The sequence below is a fragment of the Lemur catta genome, chromosome 12 (genome assembly GCF_020740605.2).
Source record: "Lemur catta isolate mLemCat1 chromosome 12, mLemCat1.pri, whole genome shotgun sequence".
Taxonomy (NCBI): Eukaryota; Metazoa; Chordata; class Mammalia; order Primates; family Lemuridae; genus Lemur; species Lemur catta.
Genome location: NC_059139.1, coordinates 47,650,484 through 47,678,005, shown reverse-complemented (window position 1 = coordinate 47,678,005; position 27,522 = coordinate 47,650,484). Strand labels below are relative to the sequence as shown.

The window sequence follows — 27,522 nt, the reverse complement described above, 5'->3', positions numbered from 1 at the left end:
GCTCAAGTGATCCTCCTGCCTCAGCCTCCCAAGTAGCTGAGACTACAGGCATGAGCCACCAGGCCCAGCCTAGTTGCTCTATCTTTCTTATGTGCCTCTGAGATTTTTCTCCTCATGGTTTTATAAAACATTGATATTATAACATTTTATCAAATTTGATGATACATAGTTCTAGATAATCCTTTTCACCAGAACTTTTAAGAAAATAATCTGTCTTCTCATACATGCACCTTTCATGGGTGTTCAGTTGACATACACTGCTTATCATGATTTACAGTCTACTACAAATATTTTTTAAACTAATGACATTTGTCTCTTTTTTCTTTTTGTATGTAAATAACATTATAGTTGGGTTAATGTATGAAATACTCTTTCATAATATAGTATACCTCACTTCTAGACTGTTGACTAAATTAATCCTGAAACCTGTTACCTACCAAGTTTGTAGCTTGAAGTCAATAGTTTGCAGTCTATATTATTCCTGATATGCAAATAAGGATTTTTTTTCTTTTGTTCATTCCCCCATTTCAGAAAAAATGAAGATGAATAAATTATCTCTTTCTAGCATTAATCGGAGAAACGTTTTTGGAGAAAACTTACTATATAAGGCTGCTCTGCATGATGATGTTGATCTTGTTCGTCATTGTATAAAAAAAGGTGGAAATGTTAATCAGCCAAGTTATGCAGGTAAGTTAGGGTTACCACCCACAGTTATTTTAAGAGTGGTTTGTAGTTTCAGCTGAATCACTCCTATGAAAGTATAGCAAAGTGGTCCTGAGGCAAATCCTAAACAGAAGGCTTTCAGTTAATTTTCTTATTAAGTAACTCTTCATCATTATCTTCTTGGGATGAGGGTAAAGTGAGAAGAGTGGCTGGCAGGAGAGGAGCATTATATTTCTCCTTGACAGATTATGCCAGGTGGGTCATGTGCAGTGGCATATAGAAGGATGGTTCCTGGGGATGACTTTGTATGGTCATTGTTACTATGAGACTCAACCTTCCATGGAAGAGAAATGAGGTCAAAAGCTGGAAAAAACTGATGTTACACAGAACTACAGGGGAAAATTCATCATGAAATGATAGATGTACAGCAGGAGCAGTGGCCAGGGGAATGGAGAGAACAGAGTATGAAGTACAGAGGGTGAGACAGGGAGCTCAGAAAGAGCATTCTTTTTGCAAGGCTAGGTCTCTCGTACAGTCTTCCTTGTGGGGAGAATCTCACATGTTCTCCTGGAGAGGAGTGATTCCTTAAAGATAATTAAGTACTTAATGTGCTGAACAGCACTGGGCTAACCTGGCTGGTGCTTTTGGGTGTCCATACTTTTCCTATTGTTTCCAGACTTGCTCAATTTATGAAATAGAGCAAAAAGTCTTGTACACAGAAATGGCACAACAAAATTCATGAACAAGCAGGTGATTACAAGTGCACCCCCAGTACTACATTTAGCAAGGCCTAGGTTTACAGTATAATCAGCATGTTATTTAAAATCTCATACCCAGGTCAACCACCATGGTCCTATAACACTCAATCTTGGAGCCTTATTTGCTAGCCAAAGCACTTGTTCCCTTGATTTCAAGAAATGCGTGGTTCTTTCTGTTAGTACTCTTTGCCCATTGAGTTCAGAACTAGCTCTACATGCAGTAAATTTTGACTTTATGGATTTCCCAATCATCTTTTAATATGTTTCTTTTCATTGGACTTTTTTTTTTTTCTGTGCCAGCATTAACATTCTCAGTGGTTGTGCCCTGCTTATCTTCAGCCAGTTAATATATACAGTTTCCTCACTGCCCCAGGCACTTCTGTCACCTTCATTAATTCTTTATCCTTACCATATTTTTGATGCTTTTTGAACTCTTGTTTTCTGTATTTCCTTCTCACTTTGCATCTTAGCTCTGCCTTTATTTCTAGCTAGCATATCTCCCAGAATTATAGAGGGCAGTGTTTCCACAGGGTTGTCTACAAACCATTTTCAATTGAATCACCTGCCATGTTCATTTAAAATACAACTATCACTTCACCTCCCAAAACACACTCTCTTTCTCTCTCTCCCTTCCCCCACCACATTCAAGAACTACTGGCAAGAGGCATATGACCTTCATGCAACATGTCAGTTCAATGCAATGAGCTTTTACAGTATGCCGCTTATGTGCCAGATACTGTGAGAGCAAAAAGATTAAAAATTTCTACTAGGAAGATTTAAATAAATAAATATATACACACACACATATATGTATATAGTGATACTATAGAAAAGAAAAGGCTAAGTGCCTTGTGAGAAAGGAACAAAATAGGCTGGGCGCAGTGGCTCAGGCCTGTAATCCAAGCACTTTGGGAGGCCTAGGTGGGAGGATCACTTGAGCTCAGGAGTTTGAGACTAGCCAGAGCAAGAACAAGACCTGTTTCTACTAAAAATAGAAAAATTAGCTAGGCATGGGGCAAGCACCTTTAGTCCCAACTACTTGGGAGACTGAGGCAGGAGGATGACTTGAGCCCAGGAGTTTGAGGTTGCAGTGAGCTATAATGATGCCACGGCGCTATAGCCTGAGCAAGAGAGCAAGACCCTGTCTCAAAAAAAAAAAAAAAAAAAATTCTTCTAAGTACTGTTTTAACTGCATCCCACAGATTTTTTTTTTTTTTTTTGAAACAGAGTGTTGCTTTGTTACCCTGGCTAGAGTGAGTGCCGTGGCGTCAGCCTAGCTCACAGCAACCTCACACTCCTGGGCTTAAGCGATCCTACTGCCTCAGTCTCCCGAGTAGTTGGGACTACAGGCATGCGCCACCATGCCCGGCTAATTTTTTCTATAGATATTTTTTTAGCTGTCCAGATAATTGATTTCTATTTTTAGTAGAGACGGGGTCGCGCTCTTGCTCAGGCTGGTCTCAAACTCCTGACCTTGAGCGATCCACCCGCCTCGGCCTCCCAGAGTGCTAGGATTACAGGCGTGAGCCACCGTGCCCAGCCTATCCCACAGATTTTGATGTTTTATTTTCATTATCATTCAGTTTGATCCTTTTACATTCATTGAGAATTGATTTATTGCCTAATATATGGTCTGTCTTCGTGAATATTCTATGTACACTTGAATGTTTATTCTTTAGTTGTTGGATGCAACGTTTTACAAATATCAGTTAGCTAAAGATGTTGATAATGTTGTTCAGATCATCTATGTCTTTACTGATTTTTTTTTGTCTAGTTGATCTGTCATTTACTTAGAGAGGTGTTAAAATCTTCACAACTATGATTGTGGGATTGTCTGTTTCTCCCTTTAATTCTGTCGATTTTTGCTCCCTATATTTTGAATGTCTGTTACAAAGTACATACACAGTTGTGATTGTCATGTCTTCTGACAAACTGACTCTTTTATCATTATGAAATGCCTCTCTTATTGCTTGGTAATGTACTTTATCTTGAAGTCTACTATACATGATACTAATATAAACACCCTAGCCTTCTTATGTTTATTGCTTATTTGCTATATCTTTTTCCATCCTTTTATTTTCAACCTGTCTTTATATTTAAAGTATGTTTCTTTTAGATAGCATACAATTTTGCTTTTTTATCCATTCTGCTGATTTTACCTTTAATTGGAAATTGGAGTGATTAGTCAATTTACATTTAAGATAAATGGTTGGATTTAGGTCTGCTATTTTACTAATTGTTTCCTGTGTGCTGACTTCATGTTTTGTTTCTCTCTTTGTTTTTGCAGTTTTTTTTTTGTCGTTACGCTAGGAATTAGGTATATACCTCTAATGTTTCACAGTCATCTTAGAGTTAATATTATAATACTTCCTATAAACATATAAAATGTAAGAACACTGAATATATATAATTCCATTTATTCCCCCATCCTTTATGATATAGCTATCATATATATCACATCTATATACATTATAAATACTAAAAGATAATGTTATAATTTTTGCTTTAAAAAGCCATATGCATTTTAAGGAAATTTATAGGGAAAAAACCCTGTTAACTATATATTTACCATTTTTGGTGCTCTTCATTTCTTCCTCATGATTTTGTAATTAACTATGGGAGAAACTCCTTTCATAACACTTTATGGCAGTGGTTCTCAACTAGGTTGATTTTGCCCTCCCAGGGGACTTTTGGCAGTTTTTGGAAACATTTTTAGTTGTTACGACTAGAATGGGAGTTGCTACCAGCATTCTCTGAGTTGATAAGGACCCCTGTACAGCCTTTCTATTTGGAGAGGTCGGGATTACTTCTAAGAATTTTACTTCTTGTCACATTTTTCCACAGGCTAATTAAGGAGTAGGAATTTGATTTGTCCCTCAGATTTATTGAACCCACCAAATATTACAGTGTGCTTTCATGGTGATATTATCTTATCTTATATAGTCAAAATATTTTTAAAGAAATCTAGAATTAGAGTTTTTTTTTAAGGGCAAGCACAAAATATTATTAAGGTGCCAAATATAAACAAATGCCATGTTGTTTTTGTATAATAGGTTGGACAGCACTTCATGAAGCTAGTGTAGGAGGATTTTATCAGACAGCAAGTGAACTGTTAAAAGGTGGAGCAGATGTAAATATCAAAGGAAGGTACCAGATTACTCCCTTACATGATGCTGTGATAAATGGACATTATAAGGTACTGTGATGCTTTTGTTTGCAGAGCAAATAATATAGTCTACAGATATTCAATATCTTTGGGACCATGCAATAGAAAAACATACAGGAATTTCAGTTTCAGTTCATTCTGCTAATGGAAACTCAAAATTTATAATTAAATTTTACTGTGTGATGGGTTTGTTGTGTCTAATATGGTAGATGCTATTTTATATGTTTCTTTTAATAACTATACAGAACATTTTTTTGTTACACATAGTATTTTTTCAACTTGCTCTCCTTTAACACACTTTTCCTATGGTGCTTTATAAGCATTAGAAGAACATTTCCTTCTTACAGTGTTACACAGTGGTGTCCAGTCCTGATAGGAGATTCACAGCTTTATAGAGTCTAGTGTCACTTTCAGAAGCAGCATAAGACATGAGAACCTCCCGGGGTTATCAACTTGTTTCCTATGGAATACTCTTGGTTCAAGACCATTTAATGGTCAATTAGTGATTGGTCAGATGTTGTGTTTAACCTTCCTAAACTAGAAAGTTTTTCACCTTTTACTCTTGGATTTGCTGTGGCTTGTGGACTGTGTTCACTGTTCATGGAATTTACTAGTTTGGCCTGCATTCAGCCAGGGACTGGTAACTCAGAAGTTTCCTCTGCAGTCTCTCCTCAGAGGATACAGCTTTGGGCATACACACATTGTTGTTGACCACCAGGATGACTGTAATTTTAGCCGGCCTGCCTTTGACTATCTTATTCCTTGATCTCCTTATTAAGCTTCTGGCTAGTCTGTCTCCATTACATCATAGCCACCAGTTACCCTCCACTCATTGCTAACTCTCAGCATGAGATTCTGGTCTTGGTATGAACCTTCCTTTTCTTTTGAAGGGTAGCATATATTTGCAGGTGAGGAGTTTTATTAACCAGTTTCCTTCCTCTAGAATTTTGGCAGTCCTTCATTTCATCCTATCTCTTCTAGTCCATGTTTGCTGTGTTTCTGCAGACCTCACATTTTCAAAAAACCTTGTAAACCTTGTGTGTTTCCTGTGTATGTCATGAATATTCACACTGTTAGACAAGAGGGTCTTTCACAGATTTTTGCGCAATTCCATCTATATTCCTGTCTTCTGCTGAGATGGTTAAATGGTCCATGAGTAACGTGCTTACTGTCTTCAGCACTAGCAAAGGTTTTCCAGCTACATCCTTGGCCTTCTCTCCAGAGCACGCTTTTCTTACAGTGAATCTCCAAATTTTGTCGTCTTTTTCAATCTGGATAGACTGAGAATTTCATAAATCATCAAGTTCTGGTTCCTTTTTGCCTAACAGCTTTTCCCTCCATTTATCTCTTTTTTCACAGATGTTACTATAAACCCCAAGAAGAAACCTGGTTGCACCCTCAATGCTTTACTTGTAAATCACCTCAGCTAAATATCCAAGTTCATCACTTCCAACTTCTGCTTTTCACACAACTTGTAGGACACATCTAGGCTTTTTGCCATGATATAACAAGGATATCCTTTCCTCCAGTTTCTAAAAACATGTTCTACATTTGCTTCTGAGACATTGCCAATAGTGCCTTTAAGGTTCATTTTCTCACCAACGTTCTATTTATGATGATGCATGCATTCTCTAAGATGATACAGGGTTTTCTACTGTGTTCCTCTTGAGCTGTCACTGGTAGAGCCTTTAAAAATCCATATTTCTACCAAATGTCTGTTCAAGGCAATTGAGGCTTTTCTTATCATATGCCTCAAAATGATTTTAACTCTACCCATTGTCCAGTTCCAAAGCCACTCCCACATTTTTAGGTATTTGTTACAACAGGACCCTACTTCCTGGTACCAACATCTGTATTGATTTCCTTTGACTGCTGAAACCTATTGCCACAAACTGGGTGGCTTAAAGCAACAGAAATTTATACTTTCACAGTTCTGGAGGCCACAAGTCCAAAATCAGTATCACTAGGTTAAAATCAAGGTGTTAATGGGACTTCATTCCCTGCAGAGGCTGTCGAAGATAATCCATTACTTGCCTCTTTCAGCTTCTGATGGCTGCTGGCATTCTTGACTTGGGGCCGTATCCCTTCAGTCTCTTCATTTGTCTTCACATTGCCATTTCCTCCGTGTGTGCATGTGAAACCTCCCCACTGACTCTTTCTTATAAGGACACTTGATACGGTGTTTAGGTTCCACCCAGATAATCGAAGATAAGTGCTTCATCTCACAATCCTTAATTTAATCACATTTGTAAAGATCCTTTTTCCAAATAAGTTAACATTTACAGGTTCTAGAGCTGAGGACATGGATGCCTTTTGAGGTGGGAGGACATTTTCAGGCTACCATGGTAAGTGTGAGGGACTTTTACTTTCCGCTTACTACCTTTCTGCAATTTAAAATTTTTTTGGCAACATGCAACTAAAGCTTTTATGATTTCAAACATTAATTAACATTAATATGATAAATGGATACACACACCCCTCAGAATTCAGAAGTGATTAAAAAGTAGTCTCAAAGGAGATGCGATATACCTGAGACTACCTACTTATTATCTCAGAGGAGAGATGTATAACTTATTTAAAAGGCTGACATAATGTAAATTTATGATAGTCATTTTATTACTATAGGAAGATGGAGAAGGGCTACCCATTGTATTTGTGAATAGCAAAAAACTTGGGGCCGGGCGTGGTGGCTCACGCCTGTAATCCTAGCACTCTGGGAGGCCGAGGTGGGTGGATTGTTTGAGCTCAGGAGTTCGAAACCAGCCTGAGCAAGAGCGAGACCCCATCTCCACTAAAAATAGAAAGAAATTATCTGGCCAACTAAAATATATATATAGAAAAAATTATCCGGGCATGGTGGCGCATGCCTGTAGTCCCAGCTACTCGAGAGGCTGAGGCAGTAGGATCGTTTAAGCCCAGGAGTTTGAGGTTGCTGTGAGCTAGGCTGACGCCACGGCACTCACTCTAGCCCAGGCAACAAAGTGAGACTCTGTCTCAAAAAAAAAAAAACTTGGAAGGTTATCTAATATCAAAGGTGAGAGAAAAGGATTCAAACTGTTTTAGTAGGCTAGGATGCTTTCTTATGAAAGTAAAATGTACATATTTTTAATTTTATACAATAGACAGAAATTAAGATCCTTCCTTTCATTCCAGACATTAACATGGAAATTTAGGCTTCTTTTAGTGTAATGTTACTTAAAGACTACTCCCCATATCCTCCCTGGCCCATACTCATTCTTTTATTAAACAACACTTTTGAACATATACTTTATGCCAGAAACTAAGATAGTCACTGGGAATATAAAGACAATTAAGACATATATCTGTAGCAAAACTTTTGAAGCAACTTAAACATTCATTAATAGAGTTAAGTAAATTGTACTACATACATATAGTAGTCTGTCACTCAGATATTGAAAAGAATGAGGAAGGAGTCTACACTGGAACAATCTCCATACTGTTGCTGGGAGTGTGGGGGAAAGAAGGCAAAATACAGTGTATATGATATATGACCATTTGTGTAAAAAAATATATATACACATAAATATGTATTATGTATACGTACATACATATTTGTTGGACTAGACTAGCACTGGAAAATTTCAGAATAGACTGTAACCAGTGTTCACTTAGGAAACAATAGATGACTAAAAGACAGAGGTAGAGGTGGGAAACTTATTTTTTATTGGATACTTCCTGAGCCTTCTGTATTTTGAACCATATTCATTAATTTCTTGTTCAAAAAAGATAAATTTAAAAAGAAAAACATGGTCCCACCCTCATGAAGCTGAGAGTACAGTAGGAGAAACAGATATATAAGAAATAAGTATAATAGAGAATATATTTGGCATTATGATAAAATATATACATGAAAGGGAGAAGAGGTCATTTTTCTCTGGGGCAGCAGTGTGCGTGGGGTGCAGGGGACAGGGAGAGCTGCATAGAGAAGGTTACTTGAGGAGTAGTAACCAATTAAGGATTGACTGGTTTCTCCCTGACAGTCTGAACAGGGGCAGCAGCAACACAGGTATAGGTGGAAAACGTATCTCCTGGAACCTGTTAAAATTACATTTACTATTACAGAACCCAATGCTAATTCTTAGTATTTCACCAGCAGCTGAACCACAAACATTTCTGCCCCAACCTCTTTTCTGCCTGCCTGCCTGCCTGCCTTCCCACCTTCCTTCCTCTTTCCCTCCTTCTCCCTTCTTTCCTTCTTTTCTTCTCTCTCTCTCTCTGTCTTTTTTAACAAGAGATTTGTTTATCAACAAATTATGATTTAATAGCAACTGCATTAATTCTTTTTTTTATTGGCAAGGGTGTTGCAGATAGACCCAAACTCTGCGTTGTTGAAAGAAATATTTGATGTTACTTAAGAGTTGTATGTTAGCACACATTTACAATATTATAACCTTAATCTGAGCTTCCTTACGTGAACAATCTTTTTCTAGGTGACAGAGTTACTTCTTTTGAATGGAGCTGATCCATTATTTAGAAGTGACAATGGACGGTGTGCTTTGGATGAGGCCAAGGATTCATGTATGAAGCGTCTCCTTGAGAGATATGTTCCTAAACATCAAAAATGTCTTACATCAGGTAAGATTAAACAGCCCTATTATAGCTGTTCATCACATCAGTAGAGAGTTACAGAATTTTTTTTTAGAGAATTACAGAAATTTAATTTAAAATTATAGAAATTAATTTTTTTCCCCACAGGTTTTGAGAAAATCCATCCAGTGTTGTATTTGCTCCATTGTTTTAATAAATCACACTGACTTGTTTGAAATGCACGTAATAGGACTCTAAAAGAAAAAAGAAAGATAATACTTTCCCCCAGGTTTTATATTGCAAACTGTTAAGAAATCTTTTATAGATTTCTATTTTTTCCCCCACAGTCCTTTGGCTGAATAACATGATGTGATGTAAATTATATTTGGTTGTATCTTTTTCAGTGAATATGGCCAGGATTGTTTATATCCATTACCTGAGCATCTTTCCTTACAGCTATACTTTTGTCCTCCCATCCATTACTCTATTCAGTTGAACTACAAAAGAACTTGATCTGTAGTTAGCAATAAAAAAGGTTATATAAAAATGACTTAAATACATGGCATATTCTTTAAACTCACTTTAACGCATCTGTTAGATTTTTTTGGTAACATCACAGTATTATTCTGCTCAAAACCCTACAGTAGCTCTCCGTTTAATCTAGAAGAAAAGCCAGTTTCCTATATCAGCTGGCCATCCTACTAGTTAACCCCTTCTCCTACCACTCTCTATTTCCATTGCTCAACGTCAGTCATGTTGGCCTCCTTGTTATTCCTCAGATATGCCTCCCTCACCTCCTGAAGTCTTAGTTCAAATGTCATCTTCTCAATGAGGCCTGGAACACCCTATTTAATACTGCAACTTCCCCCTTCTCACCCTTACTATGTTATTTAATAGTTACGTATCACTATGTAACAATTACCCTAATATCTTGCACTTAAAACAATAAACATGTTTTATTTTGCACAGTTTTGGAGGGTCAAGATTCTGGGATCAGTTTAGCTGAGTCATTCTGAATCAAGGTCTCTCACAGGTTGCAGTCATGTTAAGGCTCAACTAGGGCAGGAAAATCCACTTTCGAGCTCACAAATATGATTGTTGGCCTGCCCCAGATCCTTGCTGGTTGTCAGCTGAAGGCTTTAGTTACTTGCCACATGAGCTTCTCCATAGGGCTGCTGACACCCTGGCAACTGACTCAGAGCAAGTGAGTGATCCAAGAGACAGAGAATGTACCTAAGATAAAAGGCAGTCTTTTTATAACGTAAACCCAGAAGTGACATACCATCACTTTTTCCATATTCTTTTTGTTATAACTTGAGTTACTAAGTCTGGCTCACACTCAGCGGTAGCAGAATTAAGCTCCACCTCTTAAAGGGAGAAGTTTCAAAAAATTTATGGACATATTTTTAGAACCACAACCCTCACTCCAACCCCTCTTACCCTGCTCTCCTTAGACTTCCCTGTAGCAATTATCACCTAACGCATTATATAGTTGACTTATTTTTTATTTTCTGTCTACTTTGTCCAGAATATAAACTCCATGAAGGAAAGGATCTTTGCTTTGTCTATTGATGAATGCCAAAGTGTCTTGTACATACTAGGCATTCAGCAAATATTTGTTTAATAATAGTGTGTCGGCTGGGCACAGTGGCTCACGCCTGTAATCCTAGCACTCTGGGAGGCCGAGGTGGGTGGATCACTCGAAGTCAGGAGTTCGAGACCAGCCTGCGCAAGAGCAAGACCCTGTCTCTACTAAAAATAGAAAGAAATTATCTGGCCAACTAAAATATATATAGAAAAAATTAGCCGGGCATTGTGGCTCATGCCTGTAGTCCCAGCTACCCAGGAGGCTGAGGCAGGAGGATCGCTTAAGCCCAGGAGTTTGAGGTTGCTAGGCTGATGCCACGGCACTCACTCTAGCCCGGGCAACAAAACGAGACTCTGTCTCAAAGAAAAAAAAAAATAATAGTGTGTCAATCCTCTGAAACAAAAACAAAACAAATTCTTCCCATTCAAGAGATGCGTGTGTGCTTCATTCCCTTTTGTTAAACTATATTTTAATAAAATTTTCCCCAATGGGTATTTTTCCCCAAAGGCTTTTAAATAATATTATCTTTAACAACAGAAGCTTCTACCCTTGGAATTTCCCCTTGTGCACAGGAAAGTTTAGTCTGAGAATCCTTCTAAACATAAGATGAGTGGGCCTCCCTACAAGTCCTTCACTTCTCTCCAGTCAGAACACAGCTTAGGCTGGCAGTAGAAACCCATCCTCTGCTAAAGCTCTGTGTCTCCCTGGGGACAAATAACACAGCTATGCCTGTTGTGTCGGTTCTTTGATACAACTGTAAATTGAGTTCTTTGGTGGCAAGCAATCAAGTTAAAGCAGAAAAGGGACTTTCTTGGCAGGACAGTGAAAGAATTAAATGAAAAGCTGAAGATCCAGGCCTTGGAAAGGTCAGAAATTAAAACAGTTCCAGGGATCTAAGCTGCAGGAACCAGTGGATTCTCTTCAGAGAGCTGCTTATCTGGACAAGTGCTAGGCAGGCAAAACAATAGATGTTCACTAACCTACCTCTATTGGAATTTATCTGTTTTCTGTGGAGATTCACTCATTCATTCATTCAGGGTTGCTATGTGGCAAGCACTACATAATATTACAGTCTAATGATACAAAATGAAGAAGAAACAGGGATAGCAAGCAGTTTAATGAAGAGTGTGATTTAAAAAAACTGCTCAGGCCATGTGAGAGTACATGAAAAAGGCACATAAACCAAGCTGCTTCATGCCCAAGAGGATAATAGGACAGATGTTATGTATATATCGTGGTTAATGATTAAGTGTCAACACAAACTCTTTGATAAATCTATTAGGAAAGATCTTTTCCTGATCTAAATGGTTTTAAATGAAATTTAAAGTACATTCCCTTCTCCAGCGGGGTTCTATTTAATATAAGATAGTTCTTCCAATTGTTGTTGGGTGTGTCTGCTATTGAAAATTAGGTGCAATATAGCAATATGACTATAACCAGTCATAAGACTGGTTTTTCCTTATGGCTGATAAATCCATTTTATTATTTTATGACCACTTATGTTATGAATCATTTACTTGCTTAAGAAATATAATTGTTTGAATGCTACTGACTAGTAGCTAAGACCTGAATCAAAACACCCTACATTTATAATAGAGAGAACTTCATTGATAACTGAAGGCCACCAGGAGGCAATTAATTAATGGTTCCTTAGAGCAAAAGACTTCCTCTGTAGCAGCCAGATCACACCAGAAGATAAGAGAGACAGACAGTAACTTGTTGAGGCCAGGTCTACAAAAGCTCATTGAGATAAATTATTAAAACAATCATATGTACATTTTAAACTGTATGAAAAATAGCAAATAAAGTATCCAGTTGGAGGCAACTGTATATTGTATATAAAAAGTATATATATTTTTAAATTTTTGCTTTGCTGATCTGCTTAATTGCTGGACTTCTCTATTTTAAATAATCATGGCATGCATTATTTTGCTCTTCTGGGAATGCTTTCTCCATCATTCTAGCCCTTTCTCAAAACCCAGAATCTCCCTGTTTGCCAATTGCCACTTCAAACCTATACCTACCCAGGGGAATTTCTTTCATGAAAAGGAATCCCAAACTTTTCTACTTAGGACTTAGCTCCCATTCTTCCTCTGTAAAAGAATTTACCAAGCTGGGTTGCATTATCATGCTTCACCAGATGGTCTGAATATTTCTTAAGTTTGAACTTTCAAATTCTATCATTAATTATTGACTACTTTTCAATATAAATGCAAAATTAGTTTACTTAAAGAATATCTGTATACTTATACAAACAAAATATTCATTTTTAAATTCTAGATGAAGAGCTTTTAATTATGGGAATAATGAATAAAGAACTTTCCTCATATAAAATATATTTCCTACTTTTCTATCTTAGAGTGAAATATATCTACTTTGGTGCAGGACAAGATTTCATTTATACTAACTTTGTAGTCTTATAGGTTATAAAGCCTATAGAGTAAACTAATATCCCTAATTTTCTTACCTATAAATTTGAGTTTATATAGTATCTACTCATCTACCTATGGGATTTTTAGTGTGAAGATTAGAGTTAATATATTTAAAATACCTTAACACAGTACCTGGTACATGATAGGTGCTCAGCGTGACAGAGGGAAAAGAGCACAATTACATCACCAAACTCACCACCTCAGATTTTTTTTATCTCTGTGTTAAGTTATTTTATCCACATTCCCTTAGGAGCCATGTCTGACAGAGTCGTTTCTGGAAAATATTGTTTTTCTAATGTTTTATTTAAGAACCAAAGTTTGGAAAAGACATAGTATCCTTTATTATCTTAGAAAATGATAATAATAACAATAATAATGATGCACCAGGAACTCCTCTAAGCCCTTTACATGGATTATATCATTTAATTTTCACAACAATTCTGTAAGGTTGGGATTATTATTAGCTTTCATTTACAGACATTTTCTGGAGGAGAAACATTAAGAAACTTACCCAGGGTCACCCAGCTGGTGAGCATATGAGTCAGGATTGAAACTCAGCAGAGTCTCCAGAGACTGTGCTCCTCGCCCCTTTCCTTGATAGAATGATATTCCGTGTGTCTTTCCTCACCTGAATGAGATGAATGCATGAATGTCAGGCTTCATCATGCACATCGTAATTTGATTACTGTCATGAAAATTATTCCCAAGAAATAACTTAGATTACTCTCTTTTCAAATTATATGCTTGTCAAAATAATTTCTATTTCTAGCTTATAATATATTTAAGGAAATTTGTATTCTTTATGTGTCACATCTAAGATGTTCATTCGTTTATTCCTTCCTCTATCAAATTTCATTGAATACCTCCTATGTGCAAACCACTATTTCTAGATTTTTATCTTTTCAGGCCAAATGTATATATAGGTAACTATAATTCAACCCTCAGTATTTAAAGGAGGTAATGAAAGAGACACTAATGTACTTTCCTTTTATTATCAACCTAGGTTTTTTTTTTCATATCACCCTTTTCCCCCCTATGCATTCACAAGATGATTGGCCTTTTCCATGTGTGTATGTTTCACTTTGAAGAGAATGAAGCATTTAAAGTAGGACCTTATTAAGCAGATGTATTAGGAGTTGATGATAATCTAATTAATTATGAAAGAATTTCTTGCCTTATAAAAGTGTCTTACGTACAGTTGCATAATCTACTGAATGAAGAGGGTATAACTGGACATATCTGTTGGGAAAATAAAAAATACTGAGGTCAGTACCAATATTTGGTATTAGTTATCTTGTTAGGTCTGTTTTGCTTTTCCTTTAGAGATGTTCTTAGCTCTCTTAAGATAGTATTTGGTTTCTAATATGGAAATTATAAATTGTAGAGATGTTATATGTGCCAATTTTAATATAAAATGTTTGCATAATTGACTTATTCCACTTGGTTTTCTCATGGTGAAAGACTTGTGGGTTTTTGAAGTCTAGAGTTGATTTTCTCTTTTTGTTACAGCTCAGAGGAATAGTACTAACCCATTAGACGTAGAAGATGTACACCAGCACAAGGTATGTCTGTGTTTAGTAATGAACATTTTTATGGGGATGTAACTGCTGGTTGTTTTATAGATCATCAGAGGAAAAAGAAAGACTGCTGAAACATTAGTAACAGTGACTTCACATTTGCTTCTAAGCAAATAATTACATGAGAACCAGAGAGTTCTGGTCTGTTAGCTTGAGAAGCAATTGAGTAAATTTAGCTTATCCAGGTATACTAATGTATTGGTAGCCATTTCCTTTCTCCTCCCCTTCATAGAACCTGAGGTTTTTCAACCATGTCGAATTTCCTTTGGCCTAAACACAGCACAAGAGTCAAAGGTGTCAGTCCATCCCTTCAAAACATGGGAGGCTGTTACTCTTTATCTGGTGCTTGGCTGAGTTATGGTGAGAGGAAGCAATGTTCCTATTTTAGTCCTAGCAGCCCACAATAATCTTTCATGCCAATTTAGGATAGTATCTGTCTTCTTATATTTAAATCCCTTTTCCACTGACCTACCTGTAGTTCTCCCAGATACTAGAGGAAGAAACTCTCCTAATTCTAGGTCTAGCTTTATAACAATTGGGAGAAGAGAGTGTTTCTAAAGCATTTTCTTGTAAAGGAAACTTTTATCTAATTAGTTTAAAAGCCTATACAAATTAAGTAGATTAATTTTTTTATTATATTTAATAAGATAGTGCAAAAAGGAATTAAAATGTACAGTAGGAAATGAAGATTAGTATACATACTGAGTCTAAATCTATTATATTTACTTTTCTTCTATTAGTCTACTTTTTTGAAATAACAGGTTAGATATATCCCTGTAGGTCCTGTGGTTAGATAAAAATATAAAATTGAATGGAATAATAGTTTGATATATCAACAATGCAGATTGAATTGAGTATAGAACTCCAGCTGAAAATTAAAGCTAACTATATATTTTGTTTCTGTAGAAACCAAAATTCAGTTCTAAAACTCCCATTTGGTTTGTTTGTAATGAAAATTCCAACGGACAGAAGCCAGAACATGTAAAAGTCAATGAAGGAAACAAAGAGGGTTTATTTATAAATAAAGAAGATGTATATGAACATTACCAGAAAGATTCCAAAAACACAAAATTTTGTAAATCCAAGCATAAACAATCATCTGTTAACCAAATATACTCTACGAGACTCAGAAAAGGCAATCTCCATAACATCAAAGATCCCAGCACAAAGTTGTCTAAAGGTAAAGGAAGAAGAAACACGCAACATAAAATGACTCAAGTAGATGATAGAGACAGCAATCCAAGAAAAGCACTAGCTGTTTCTTCTTCCAGAATAAACAGATTGGTTACTCATCAACAGCATATTCTGCAAACCATTGATGACCTTCCAGAAGAGGCATGTGAACATTCCAGCCCAACTCTGTCAAGCCTGAAAAATGAATTAGATAACAATATTGAGGCTTGTTCAATTTCCAAAGAGAAACATATCCAGAACATGGATTTATCAGATAGTCAAGAAGCACCGTTCTTGGAATTAGAATCTGTTGATCAAACTGAAGCTGTTTCTCCCTCAGGACTGTCATTACATAAAGAAATTAAGTTACCACTTGTTACTACAGATCAGCAACCTCATACTCTCCAAGAACAACACAGTAGCCCTTATAAATCTCATGAAAACAGCAACTCAGTTGAAAAAAACGAGAATCTTATTAATAAATGGGAAAATTCTTTCCTATCTTTTATAAAGGGAAGTCTTGATGAAGATGATGATAGTGATTGCTCTATCTCTGAGAAGCCTGTAACATTTGAAAAGGTGATATGTTCCACAAATTACAATGACAAAGAGAATATAACAAATAGAGAAGAAATGGCTTTTCAACAATTTTCACCTTCTGAAGGCCATTTTTCACAGGAAAATGAGTTAAAAGCAGGCAGCCTAACCACACTTCCACAACAGGAAGCTGTTAATTTTTCTGATTCAGATAATGCAGTCATTTCTGAACAACATGTTACAAATTTTGAACAATGCATATGTGGAACTTCTTTTGATCACTCAAACAGCAATCCTAAGCAAACTTCCCTGGCTTGTATGAGAACACTTTCAACACCTGAGGTTTCAAAGTTGACTAGTCATGTGGACCTATTCAAAAAGCCTCAGGATTATAGCCCCAGAGCACCAACTCCTTTAATGAATCAAACAGATATACATATTGTGGAAAAGGTGACAAAGAAACAAGACACTAAAAGGAATTACATTGACAAAGGCCAGAAAACAAGTTCTTTAAATGGGCCTTTATCCACAGTTGCTGATTCTCAAGTAACAGAAACAACTGAAGTTGAAAAAAGAAGACAAAATCTTCCAGAGAACAGGACCATACATAATATAGATTTTCATTCTACTGACAATGTGAATAAAGAATTGACCAACGTCATACAACTTGGTCAAAGAGAAGAGAAGGAAACTTCTCACCAACCAGGTATTAGTAGTGTTGCTCAATCTGTACACGTTTCCTATAGACTTACTTATTTTTATAGACATTTTCAACTGAATTTCACTCAACCTGTGCCCAAACTGAGAAAAATGAGGATAATGTTGGCCATGATTTGTGATGCTGCTAAGACTAGTAGTTAAGTAATAGTATTTACTTTGAAAGTCTAACCATTATTATCAAAGATAGTTGCTAAACTAATATTGATAGAAGTTAATAAACAGTATTTCTGACCGGGCGTGGTGGCTCACACCTGTAATCCTAGCACTCTGGGAGGCCGAGGCGGGTGGATTGTTTGAGCTCAGGAGTTCGAGACCAGCCTGAGCAAGAGTGAGACCCCACCTCTACTAAAAATAGAAAGAAATTACATGGACAGCTAAAAATATATATATAGAAAAATTAGCCAGGCATGGTGGCACATGTCGGTAGTCCCAGCTACTTGGGAGGCTGAGGCAGGAGGATTGCTTGAGCCCAGGAGTTTGAGGTTGCTGTGAGTTGGGCTGACGCCATGGCACTCTAGCCTGGGCAACAGAATGAGACTCTGACTCAAAAAAAAATAAAAATAAAAATAAATAAACAGTATTTCTGTTAATTTTTATTTCTTTTTAATATAGTACTTATTTTTTATCATGAAACCTAACAACATTTTAATAGCAGGAAACTGTTAGCTCTATTGATTTAAACTATTCACTGAATTCCCATTAGCATTTTAGCCAACAAACTTTATGTTTGTTATATAAAGGCATTTTTAAAAGCTTCCATTCCCTTAAACAGTCTGGCTTATTTAGAGAACAGAAACTCTAAATTTCTTTTCTAGAATTTTCTTTTCTAGTCATATAACCAACCAATAAGGAGAACTACAACACTGATATTGTAAAATGTTTGTGTTTCAGTTGAGGAATTAACTAATAATATCAATGGAGATGAAAGTACTACAAGAAATTGTAAGGAGAAAAAAAAAACTAAGTCAGAAATTCACATACCTACTAATCCCCAAGAACACAAAAAAGTTTGGAATTTCAGAAAAAGACAAAGTTTCTTGAAAGCTACCAACAACCAAGGTTTGTATTCCTGTAATTGTATAGGTAAAAGTTTACATATAATCAAGCCTAGCAAATCCACTCTACTCAGAGAATTTCTAAACTTTCAGATATACAGCTTATTTTTTTAGGTACTTACTAAGTTATAAGATTATTTCAGAGATATTTTTTGTTAAGGCACCACTTGAGAATACATTAGTTTTCAGATGTATTCTTGCCTCCAGATGTATTTCTGCCTATGACTTCTATTTTTTTATGTTAGAGGAGATAGGGTAAACAGCAGAGACAGCAGCAGTACTCAGTGAGGGCAGCAGAGATAAATTGTGCCAGATCCCTTAGATACTTCCATTCAGCCCTTTCAACATAAGGGAAATTAAAGAAGAATAGCCACTAGTTTCTTTGTGGTAGATGAATGAACTGTGTGTGTTTGGCAGTAGGGACACGCTAACTATCCTTAGATAGTTCTTGGAGATAGTTGTGTGATGCACAAAATGCAGGTCCACTTCAGGTTAAACATTAAGCACAAAGAAGTTGATTTATCTACTGTCTATTAAGAGGTAGGAAGGACACCGGATTAGGCATTCTCTGTGAATCTTCCTCTATTTTCCTCCTCTCATGTAAACTGTAGCCCTTCTTATACTTACTTCCTATGGTGGGTTGAATGATGGCCCCCACAACATGTCCTTTCCTAATCCCTGGAACTTGTGAATATTATCTTGCATGGTAAAGGAGTGTCTACAACCTTCTTTTGGAAAAGAGTCTTTGCGTATGTAATCAAGTTAAGGACCTTGAGATAAGGAGATCATCCTGGATTATCCAGGTGGCCCCTAAATCTAATATCAGTGTCCTTATAAGAAAGATAGGGAGATCTGAGACACAGGAGAAGAGAAGATGACATGAAGATAGAGGCAAAGGAGCAATGTAGCCACAAGCCAAGGAAGCCAAGGAATGCTGACAGCCATCAGAAGCTGGAAGAGGCAAGGAAGGATTCTCCCTTAGAGCTTCTGAAGGAGTGTAGCCCTTCTGACACCTGGATTTTGGACTTCTGGTCTCCAAATCATGAGAGAATACATTGTTTTAATCCTCCCAGTTTATGGTAATTTGTTACAGCTAGCACAGGAAACTATATACCTTCCTAGCAGCACTTATTCATATTTAAATGTAATCTTTTGCATGTCTGTAACTCCACTAGACCTTAAGCCCTTTGAGCAGAGAATTAAACTGCCCCAGAGGTAAGAATTGCAGATATTGACATCTATTCCCTAACAAAAAGGCTGGCTTAACTCCTGATCACCCAACAGTGAATTTGACCAGGCCCGGAATTCTGCCACACTCCTCTCACCTTCCACAGATTTCCAATCAGGACTTTAATTTCTTGCATTTAAATACGAAAAGACAGCCAAAGATTAACAAGTATTTGCAGAAAGCCCCAATCAAAGTAAACTAAACAGACCAAAGGAACTCAGAAGTAACAGAAACAATGTAAGAATCAGGAAATATCTAAAACTTAAAAAAAAAAAAGTAAGAAAAGAAGGAACAGAGAACAACACAGAGGTCTTAGATATTAAAAATATAATAGAAATTAAAAAAATATATAGATATCTATGGCAGGGTTAAAAGGTAAAGTTTTACAAGTCTCTGACAAACAATAAAAAACGAAAAAGCTAGAAAATAGAAGAGAAAAGATAAGCATATTGGAAAATCACTCCAAGAAATCCAGGGAGAACAGTGAGCAGGAGAAGAAGTCATCAAAGAAATAATGCAAGCAATGAAAAGTCAGGAGTTTCCATATTGAAAGGCCCCACTAAGTGTCTAGTACAGTGAATAAGGCACCTCACTGTGAAATTTCAGAACAGGGATAAAGGGAAGATCCTAAAAGCTTCCAGAGAGGAAAAAACTGGTTGTATACAAGGGAACAGAAATCTGAGTATTAATAACATCGTACTTATTAATAGTAACACCAGATTCCAAACTACAGTGGACTTGATGAAGAGGTTTAGTGTAAGTACTGTTTGCTTCTTTTGAGTGTCTGCCAGATTTTATTTTAAATGTTCAATTAAATGCTGTAGAGACTTATCATGACAGTAACATTGAGTTATTTTTGAGTTTTTGCTCCACAATGTTTATCACATGGCTACCTTCTTTGCTACAAACACCTCAGGAACAAGGTAAGAAGATCTCTACCATCCACAGTAAGAATTTTAATTGGGAGAGATATTTGAGTTCAACCTTGTAATCTGCAGGCCAACCATCTTAGATATTTTATGACTTTCAAATATTTTCTCTCTCTCTCTTTGTGTGTGTGTGTGTGTGTGTGTGTGTGTGTGTGTGTGTGTGTGTGTGTGTGTGCGCGCGCGCACGCGCCTTTAATTCTTCCAATAAAGAATTTCTGAGTGCCCATCTCTAAAGAGCAATATGTTTTTGCTGGGTGTCAGCTGAGACTATCAGTCTTTCCTGTGATTCATGTAACCCAGGAATCTATTTTTTAGAGAACAATCCTCTAAGTATTTATCTCTTGCCCTGAAGAAATTATGTGAATGGTTGGTGACATTTAGGAAATAGGGCAGGAAGGGTCCCAAAATATAATGCAGTGGTTCTTAAACCTTAGTTTGCATCAGAATCACTTGAAAAACTTGTTAACACGGATTGCTGTGTGTTAACACACAGATTGCCCTACCCTCAAAGGATCTGATTTAATAGTTGTATTAGTAGTCTCTGTTGCTACATAACAAATTACCACAAACTTACTAGTTTAATGGAATACACATTTATTATCACATAGTTTCTGCAGATCAGGAATTGGGCATGACTTAGCCAGGTCCTCTGACAGGAACTTTCCTAGGCTATAAAGTGTTGGCCAGGAGTGGGGTCTCATCTGAAGATTGGACTAAGGAAGGATCTACTTTCAAGCTTATGTGGTTGTTGGCAGAATTCAGTTCCTTGAGGCTAGTTGGACTGAGGGCCTTAGTTCCTAGCTGGCTACTGGCTGGTGGCCATCCTCAGTTTCTTGCTGTGTGGGCTTCTCTGCATGGCTGCTTGTGTCATCAAAGCATACAGACTGAAGACAATAGATCAAGTCTGCTAGCAGGACAGAAAACATTATAATCCCTTATAACCTAATCAAGGAAGTGAAATACCCTCAGTGTTGAGTTATTCTATTGGTTAGAAGTAAGTTATTCAAGAAGAGGGGATTACACAAATCCATAAATACCAGAAGATGAGGATTATTAGGAGCCATTTTAGAGTTTGCCCTCCAGATTGGGTTAGGAGTAGGCTGGAAAATTTGCAATTCTAACAAGTTTCCTCAGTGGTACTGATACTACATATTTAATGAATATTCTCTTCTGTTTCATCACCCTACCTCTTTATTTTGCCTTGCCTCTCAATCTGAAGCTTCTCTGATACAGTTTCTATAGAAAATAAACCTTCAGATTCCTGGCTTTGGATTGGGGAACTGGGATAAGAGGAGTCAATTCAGGAAGGGAAAGGAACTTGGAATTCCAACTTTTCTATATATAAACTTTTTAGTCTGCCTGTTTCCAGCCCCATTCCACATACCTGCCTTCCAAGGCACCTGGTGTCCCCAAGTGCTGAGTGCCTCTGTGCAGATTGGCTCTCTTGCTCTATCTTTTTGCAGACACTTGGGTTGGAACATTCCCCACTTTGCCAAGTCAGTTCACTTCTTTCCATTAGTGACTTTCCAATTCCCCGAAATTTGTTGAAGTCTTTGTCCTCTATTGTTTCCTCTTCTATTTTCTTTATATGGTACTTTTAGAATTCTTATTGTGAACTAAAATAAAATTTTAAGGCTCACCCCCCTCACTGGCTGACTGAATGGACCCCCTTGTGGCCAAAGGAATATCCTAAACCTAAATTGCCTGCCAGGAGGAGGGAGGTCAGACATGCCTCATCATGCCCCCCTCCCTTCTTGGGGACATCCTTTGTAACCCATTAACAGCCTGAGGGTGTGCAAGACAAAGCTACAGGTCCTCAATTTACAAAACAAATCTGTGTCTGGTGACTTATCTCTGATAAATAGCTCCTTATGTTAAAACATTCCAAACCTTTAGACAAAGCTTCATGTCTTTAACCAATTACAAGTCACAGAATCTTTAAACCTACCTATAACCTGTAAGCTCCCCTCCCTCTTCGAGATGGCCCACTTTTCGGGCCAAACCAATGTATACCTCCCACATACTGATTTATGACTTTACCTACAACCCCTGTCTCCCTGAAATGTATAAAACCAAACTGTAACCCAACCATAGCGAGTCCACTTGCTCAGGGCTTCTTGGGCGTGGCTCTGGGTCATGATCCTCAAATTTGGCTCAGAGTAAATCTCTTTAAAATTACAGAGTTTGAGTGTCTCCCCGCCCTTAACAAGATACTATCATTTCAGCATGGTTTTAGCAGGAAATGGAGGAAAAACATATAATCAGTCTATTACTTTTAGGTCCAACTTAAGTCTTTCTAACTTGCATTACAAATAAAAGATTAAATAAAAAAAGAATCTTTGGACAATGATATATACTACTTTTTTGTGAAAGAAGAATAAAAAAACCAATAGGCCATAGATTGGTACTTGGTATCTGTATGATTAGGAATACACCCATTGAGATGTAAAACAACTGTAGAAAGAGGATTTTATAATACCACAGGTGATTTCAAGAAAAATTTTATACATTGCGAAACAACTACTGAGAGTGAGGTAAGTATAGACCTGAAGCAAGTATGTTTTAATCAAATGCTTGATAGAGTAATCAACTGCTAGAATGAATGCAAGTACTGTGCTTGGATGCTGTCTAATTTCATCACAAGTTATATTTTAAAACTATAACAGTGGCCGGGTGCAGTGGCTCACGCCTGTAATCCTAGCACTCTGAGAGGCTGAGGCGGGAATATCACTCGAGTTCAGGAGCTCAAGACCAGCCTGAGCAAGAGCTAGACCCCGTCTCTACTAAAAATAGAAAGAAATTAGCCAGACAACTAAAAATAGGAAGGAAAAAAAAAAGCCAGGCATGGTGGCGCATGCCTATAGTCCCAGCTACCTGGGAGGCTGAGGCAAGAGGATCGCTTGAGCCCAGGAGTTTGAGGTTGCTGTGAGCTAGGCTGATGCCACCGCACTCTAGCCCAGGCAAGAGAGTGAGACTCTGTCTCAAAAATAAATAAATAAATAAAACAATAACAGCAATGATAATATTAATTGATGTATGTTTCTGTATAGTGCATTCTACTTATGATATTTTGAGAAAGTTGTTGTGTTTTCTAAGATCTTTTATAGTAATCAGCATTTGATAGAAAAGAGGCCTCTGTTTTGCTTGGCAAATTTACAGGAATGAAAACAGCGGGGATCAATAAGAGGAATGCCAGAGGGGAAAGCCGGCTTCATTTGGCTGCCAGAAGAGGAAATTTGTCTATGGTGAAAGCTCTAATAGAGTCTGGAGCAGATGTGAATCTAAAAGATAATGCAGGTTTAGATCCTTTTAGTTTAATTGTCTCTAATTTGAACTCATTGAAACACACATTTCAACATCCCCTTCCAAATTTGATCCTAGGTAGTATGTAACTGATAACTTTGAACAATCTTTTCAAAACTATATTATTATTTAGTTGAATAGTAAGATTTATCATTGCTAAAATAACTTTTTCATTTGAAAAAGTTTTTAACATACATTTGGGAGCATTCAGAGAGGGTATACAGAATGAGAAGTGAAGGGAGTTAGGCCTTTTCCTCGGAAACCTTTATTCCATCCCCTAACTTTGGAGAGATTACAACATTTTCTCATTTTACTGTCCTTTCTTCTCTTTCCTTTTTTCTTTATACTGTTCCTTTTTTTCTATCTTACCTTATTTTTATTCTAAACCTCCATTTTAAAATTTTATCTTCTAACATTTTGCTTAAGCACAGAAGAATCTTGTGTGAAGAATTCCACAGGGAGAAACTCAAAGATTGATCACATTAGGTGTCATTTTAAAAGGGAAATGTGACAATACAAAGATATAAAGATGAAAGTCAGACATTTTAATGTCTGAATTGAAACAAATTGAAATGATTGGTATTTACTCTGCTTTCATTATGTTTTCCATTCTATGAGTCTTCTGCTTTGGCATTTATATCAAGTATAACAGATCAATCTGTTTTCAGAAATGAAACTTATGCATTTTAAACCCATAGTTTTCAGTATTATTTCTTGTCCAAAACTTAGTATATACATATGAATCAGTATAGTTGTTAATTCAATTAATGCAACAAAACCTAGTACAAAGATACTACATGAATGTTGATTTGTAAGGAGCAGGTTGCTCTTGGTTTTTTTTCTTTTTTCTTTTTCCTTTTTTAGGTTGGACACCACTTCATGAGGCAGCTAATGAGGGATCTGCTGCTATAATTGTAGAGTTATTGAAAGCTGGTGCTAATGTTAATAGTGAAAATCTAGATGGAATTCTGCCCTTACATGACGCTGTTGCAAACGATCATTTAAAGGTACAGTACATATCAGATTAGGTTTCTGTTGCTTTTTCTTAGGAAAATGAGTGAAAAAATGAAGATATTTTAAACTAAAAACTAAAGTGATTCCTTAAAACAATTGCTTTTTAAAACCTGCTTAAAATTACAAATGAAAATACAATATTGTGTGTGGATTGGAAAATCAATATATATTTTAATCATTGTTCCATTGTTTCTTCATTATATAATTCATGTAAGTCAAAAGAAAGTCAGGATAAACACAGGTTATAAGTCTAATACATCCCATTTTTAATTGTCTAAGATGATGTGCTATTGTGCACAAGAGTCTAATTATAGTGATGATACATGTGACAGCTAAACTTTTTTTTAACTCAGAATTTCTCAATGGGTTTGTAACAGACACATGAGTTGCTTGTTTGCCAGGTGTTTAATGTGTCCTTTTTTCCTTTGCTTTTCATTATCAAGCAGCCGTGGTAAAATCACAAGGGAAGATTACTAGGGTCATTATTTTAGTGACACTGAATTTCAAATCTAGACCTTAAAACTCTTCACATTTTTAAACTCATCTTTTTGTTTTATAAATCTTGTGAGACAACTTTTATTGTTATCAATAGGCAATATAGACTTCAGGGATAACTATCGGTTTTGAAAAAATAGTTAAGGAAACCACTACCAACAATAATATAAAACCAGGGTTCATATAAAAAACTCCTTGGATCCCTCATGAATACCTATTTATCTGTTTCTATGTATTTTTGAGAACCTGGTAACTTTTTTTTTGGAGATTAGGTCTCACTGTGTTGCCCATGACCTTGAACTCCTGGACTCAAGTGATCCTCCCACCTCAGCCTCCAGAGAAGCTGAGACTACAGGCCTGTGCCACTATACCCAACTGAGCCTGTTAACTTTAATTGTATGAAAGTATATCTTTGCTGTTTTCAGCCTGAATATAGTCATCTAAACGGATGGTATTATTGAATTTATGATTTCTAGAGAAAAGAGATGTGAACTAATGATTGATACCAGAGTGAGTAGTCTAATGTCCAATGTGACTTCTTTTGACTAAAGAAGCCCTTTTGCCTTTAAGATATTTAAATGTAAAAAGAATAGACAAATTCTCAAGGCTATATGGTTACAAGATGAAGAAAACAAACAGAATCATTAAAGTGATGAACTGACTGGTTATTTGTACAGGGAAAAGGCCACTTAAAGTGAAACCACTTAAATAAGGGTCAAAATGTCATGGTGGGAAAATCAAGTTTTTGGACATTATCCTGAAAAATGCCACATAAAACAGAGAGTTAATTCTCTTATTTGTATTTGTGTTGGGAGTCAGCAATATCACCCCTACAGATGGAGATTTGTTAGAAGGACTTATAGAACTTAGTATATAGTTGTGCTTGTGGCTAAGATTTATTACACTAGTGTAGACCAGGATTTCTTAACCTTGACATTACTGACATTTATGGCTGGATATTTCTTTACTGTGGTGTACTATTGTATCTATACATCGTAGGATGTTTAGCAGCATATCTGACCTCTACCCGCTAGATGCCAGTGGCACCCACATTCTCCAGTTATGACAACCAAAAATGTCTTCAGAAATTCCTGAGTGTACTCTGATTCACAAAATCATCCCCAGTTGAGAACCACTGAGTTTTACATATAGACGATTGAACAGAATAAAGTATCTAGAAATAGACTGTTGCATATGTAGTCAGTTGGTTTTTGACAGTGGTGCAAAGGCAGTTCAATAGAAAAAGGATACTCTTTCAACATAAGGAGTTAGAACCTTTGCGTTTTGGTTTGCAGAAAAGAAATGAACCTCAAAAAAATGAGCCCTTAATTTTCACCATATACAAAAATTAATGGAAAATGGATCACATCCACTTGGCCTAGCTCCATCCCCCACCCCCTAAGTGCTCAAGCATGCTATCTGGGGGCCTGGGACAATTGGCACCTGAGCATTTCTCCTGGAGGCCTGAGAATAGGCCCACCCAACCTACAGCTACCACCACAGCTGGCACCCATACCCATACACTACTTGTGGGCCTGGGGAGTGCCCTTTTCAGCCCATTGCAGCCACTAATGCCAGTATGCCTTGCTTGGGAGCCAGAGGGTTGTCTCACCACTGCTACTGCCATAGCCCATACCATCACACCCAGTACCCAGAAGCTCAAGCACTCTCCCACCTGCCTGGTCCACTGCTGCCACTGGAAGCACCCAAATAAGCTGCCTGGAGACCCAAGAATCAGCATGCCTGGATCTGCTAACATCAGTGCCAGCGAATGCCACCCTGGGGCTTTGAGTTACTCAGAGCAATCTTATTTACACTAGAAACTTTTTTTTTTTTTTTTTTTTTTTGAGACAGATTCTCACTCTGTTGCCTGGACTAGAGTGCTGTGGCATCAGCCTAGCTCACAGCAACCTCAAATTCCTGGGCTCTAGCAATCCTCCTGCCTCAGCCTCCTGAGTAGCTGGGACTACAGGCATGTACCACCATGCCTGGCTAATTTTTTATATATATGTTTTTAGCTGTCCGTATAATTTCTTTTCTATTTTTAGTAGAGACGGGGTCTCACTCTTGCTCAGGCTGGTCTCAAACTCCTGAGCTCAACAATCCGCCCACCTCGGCCTCCCAGAGTGCTAGGATTATAGGCGTGAGCCACCGCGCCCGGCCAATATACTAGAAACTTTTCTTCTCAAAAAAGTGTCACAACCTCTTTGACCCTCATTTCCTTTTCTTTAAAATGATGGGGTTGGAGCAGATTATTTCTAAGTTTCCCTCTATCTTTAATATTCTGTGACTATAATTCTGTTATTTAGGGCACATATTTCCATAGGGAGAATATT

General features: G+C 37.0%; 1 protein-coding gene across 1 annotated transcript in view; it reads left to right on the top strand.

Annotated features, from left to right (window-relative positions):
* Positions 1–27,522, top strand: part of ANKRD31 (ankyrin repeat domain 31) — a 105,136-nt gene that overhangs the window by 42,504 nt on the left and 35,110 nt on the right. Inside the window, exons 10-17 of the mRNA XM_045566407.1 lie at positions 532–687; positions 4,475–4,617; positions 9,039–9,183; positions 14,665–14,717; positions 15,639–17,148; positions 18,054–18,221; positions 23,534–23,671; positions 24,542–24,684. Coding sequence (XP_045422363.1) covers positions 532–687; positions 4,475–4,617; positions 9,039–9,183; positions 14,665–14,717; positions 15,639–17,148; positions 18,054–18,221; positions 23,534–23,671; positions 24,542–24,684 — 2,456 coding nt within the window. The remainder of the gene's footprint in view (positions 1–531; positions 688–4,474; positions 4,618–9,038; positions 9,184–14,664; positions 14,718–15,638; positions 17,149–18,053; positions 18,222–23,533; positions 23,672–24,541; positions 24,685–27,522) is intronic.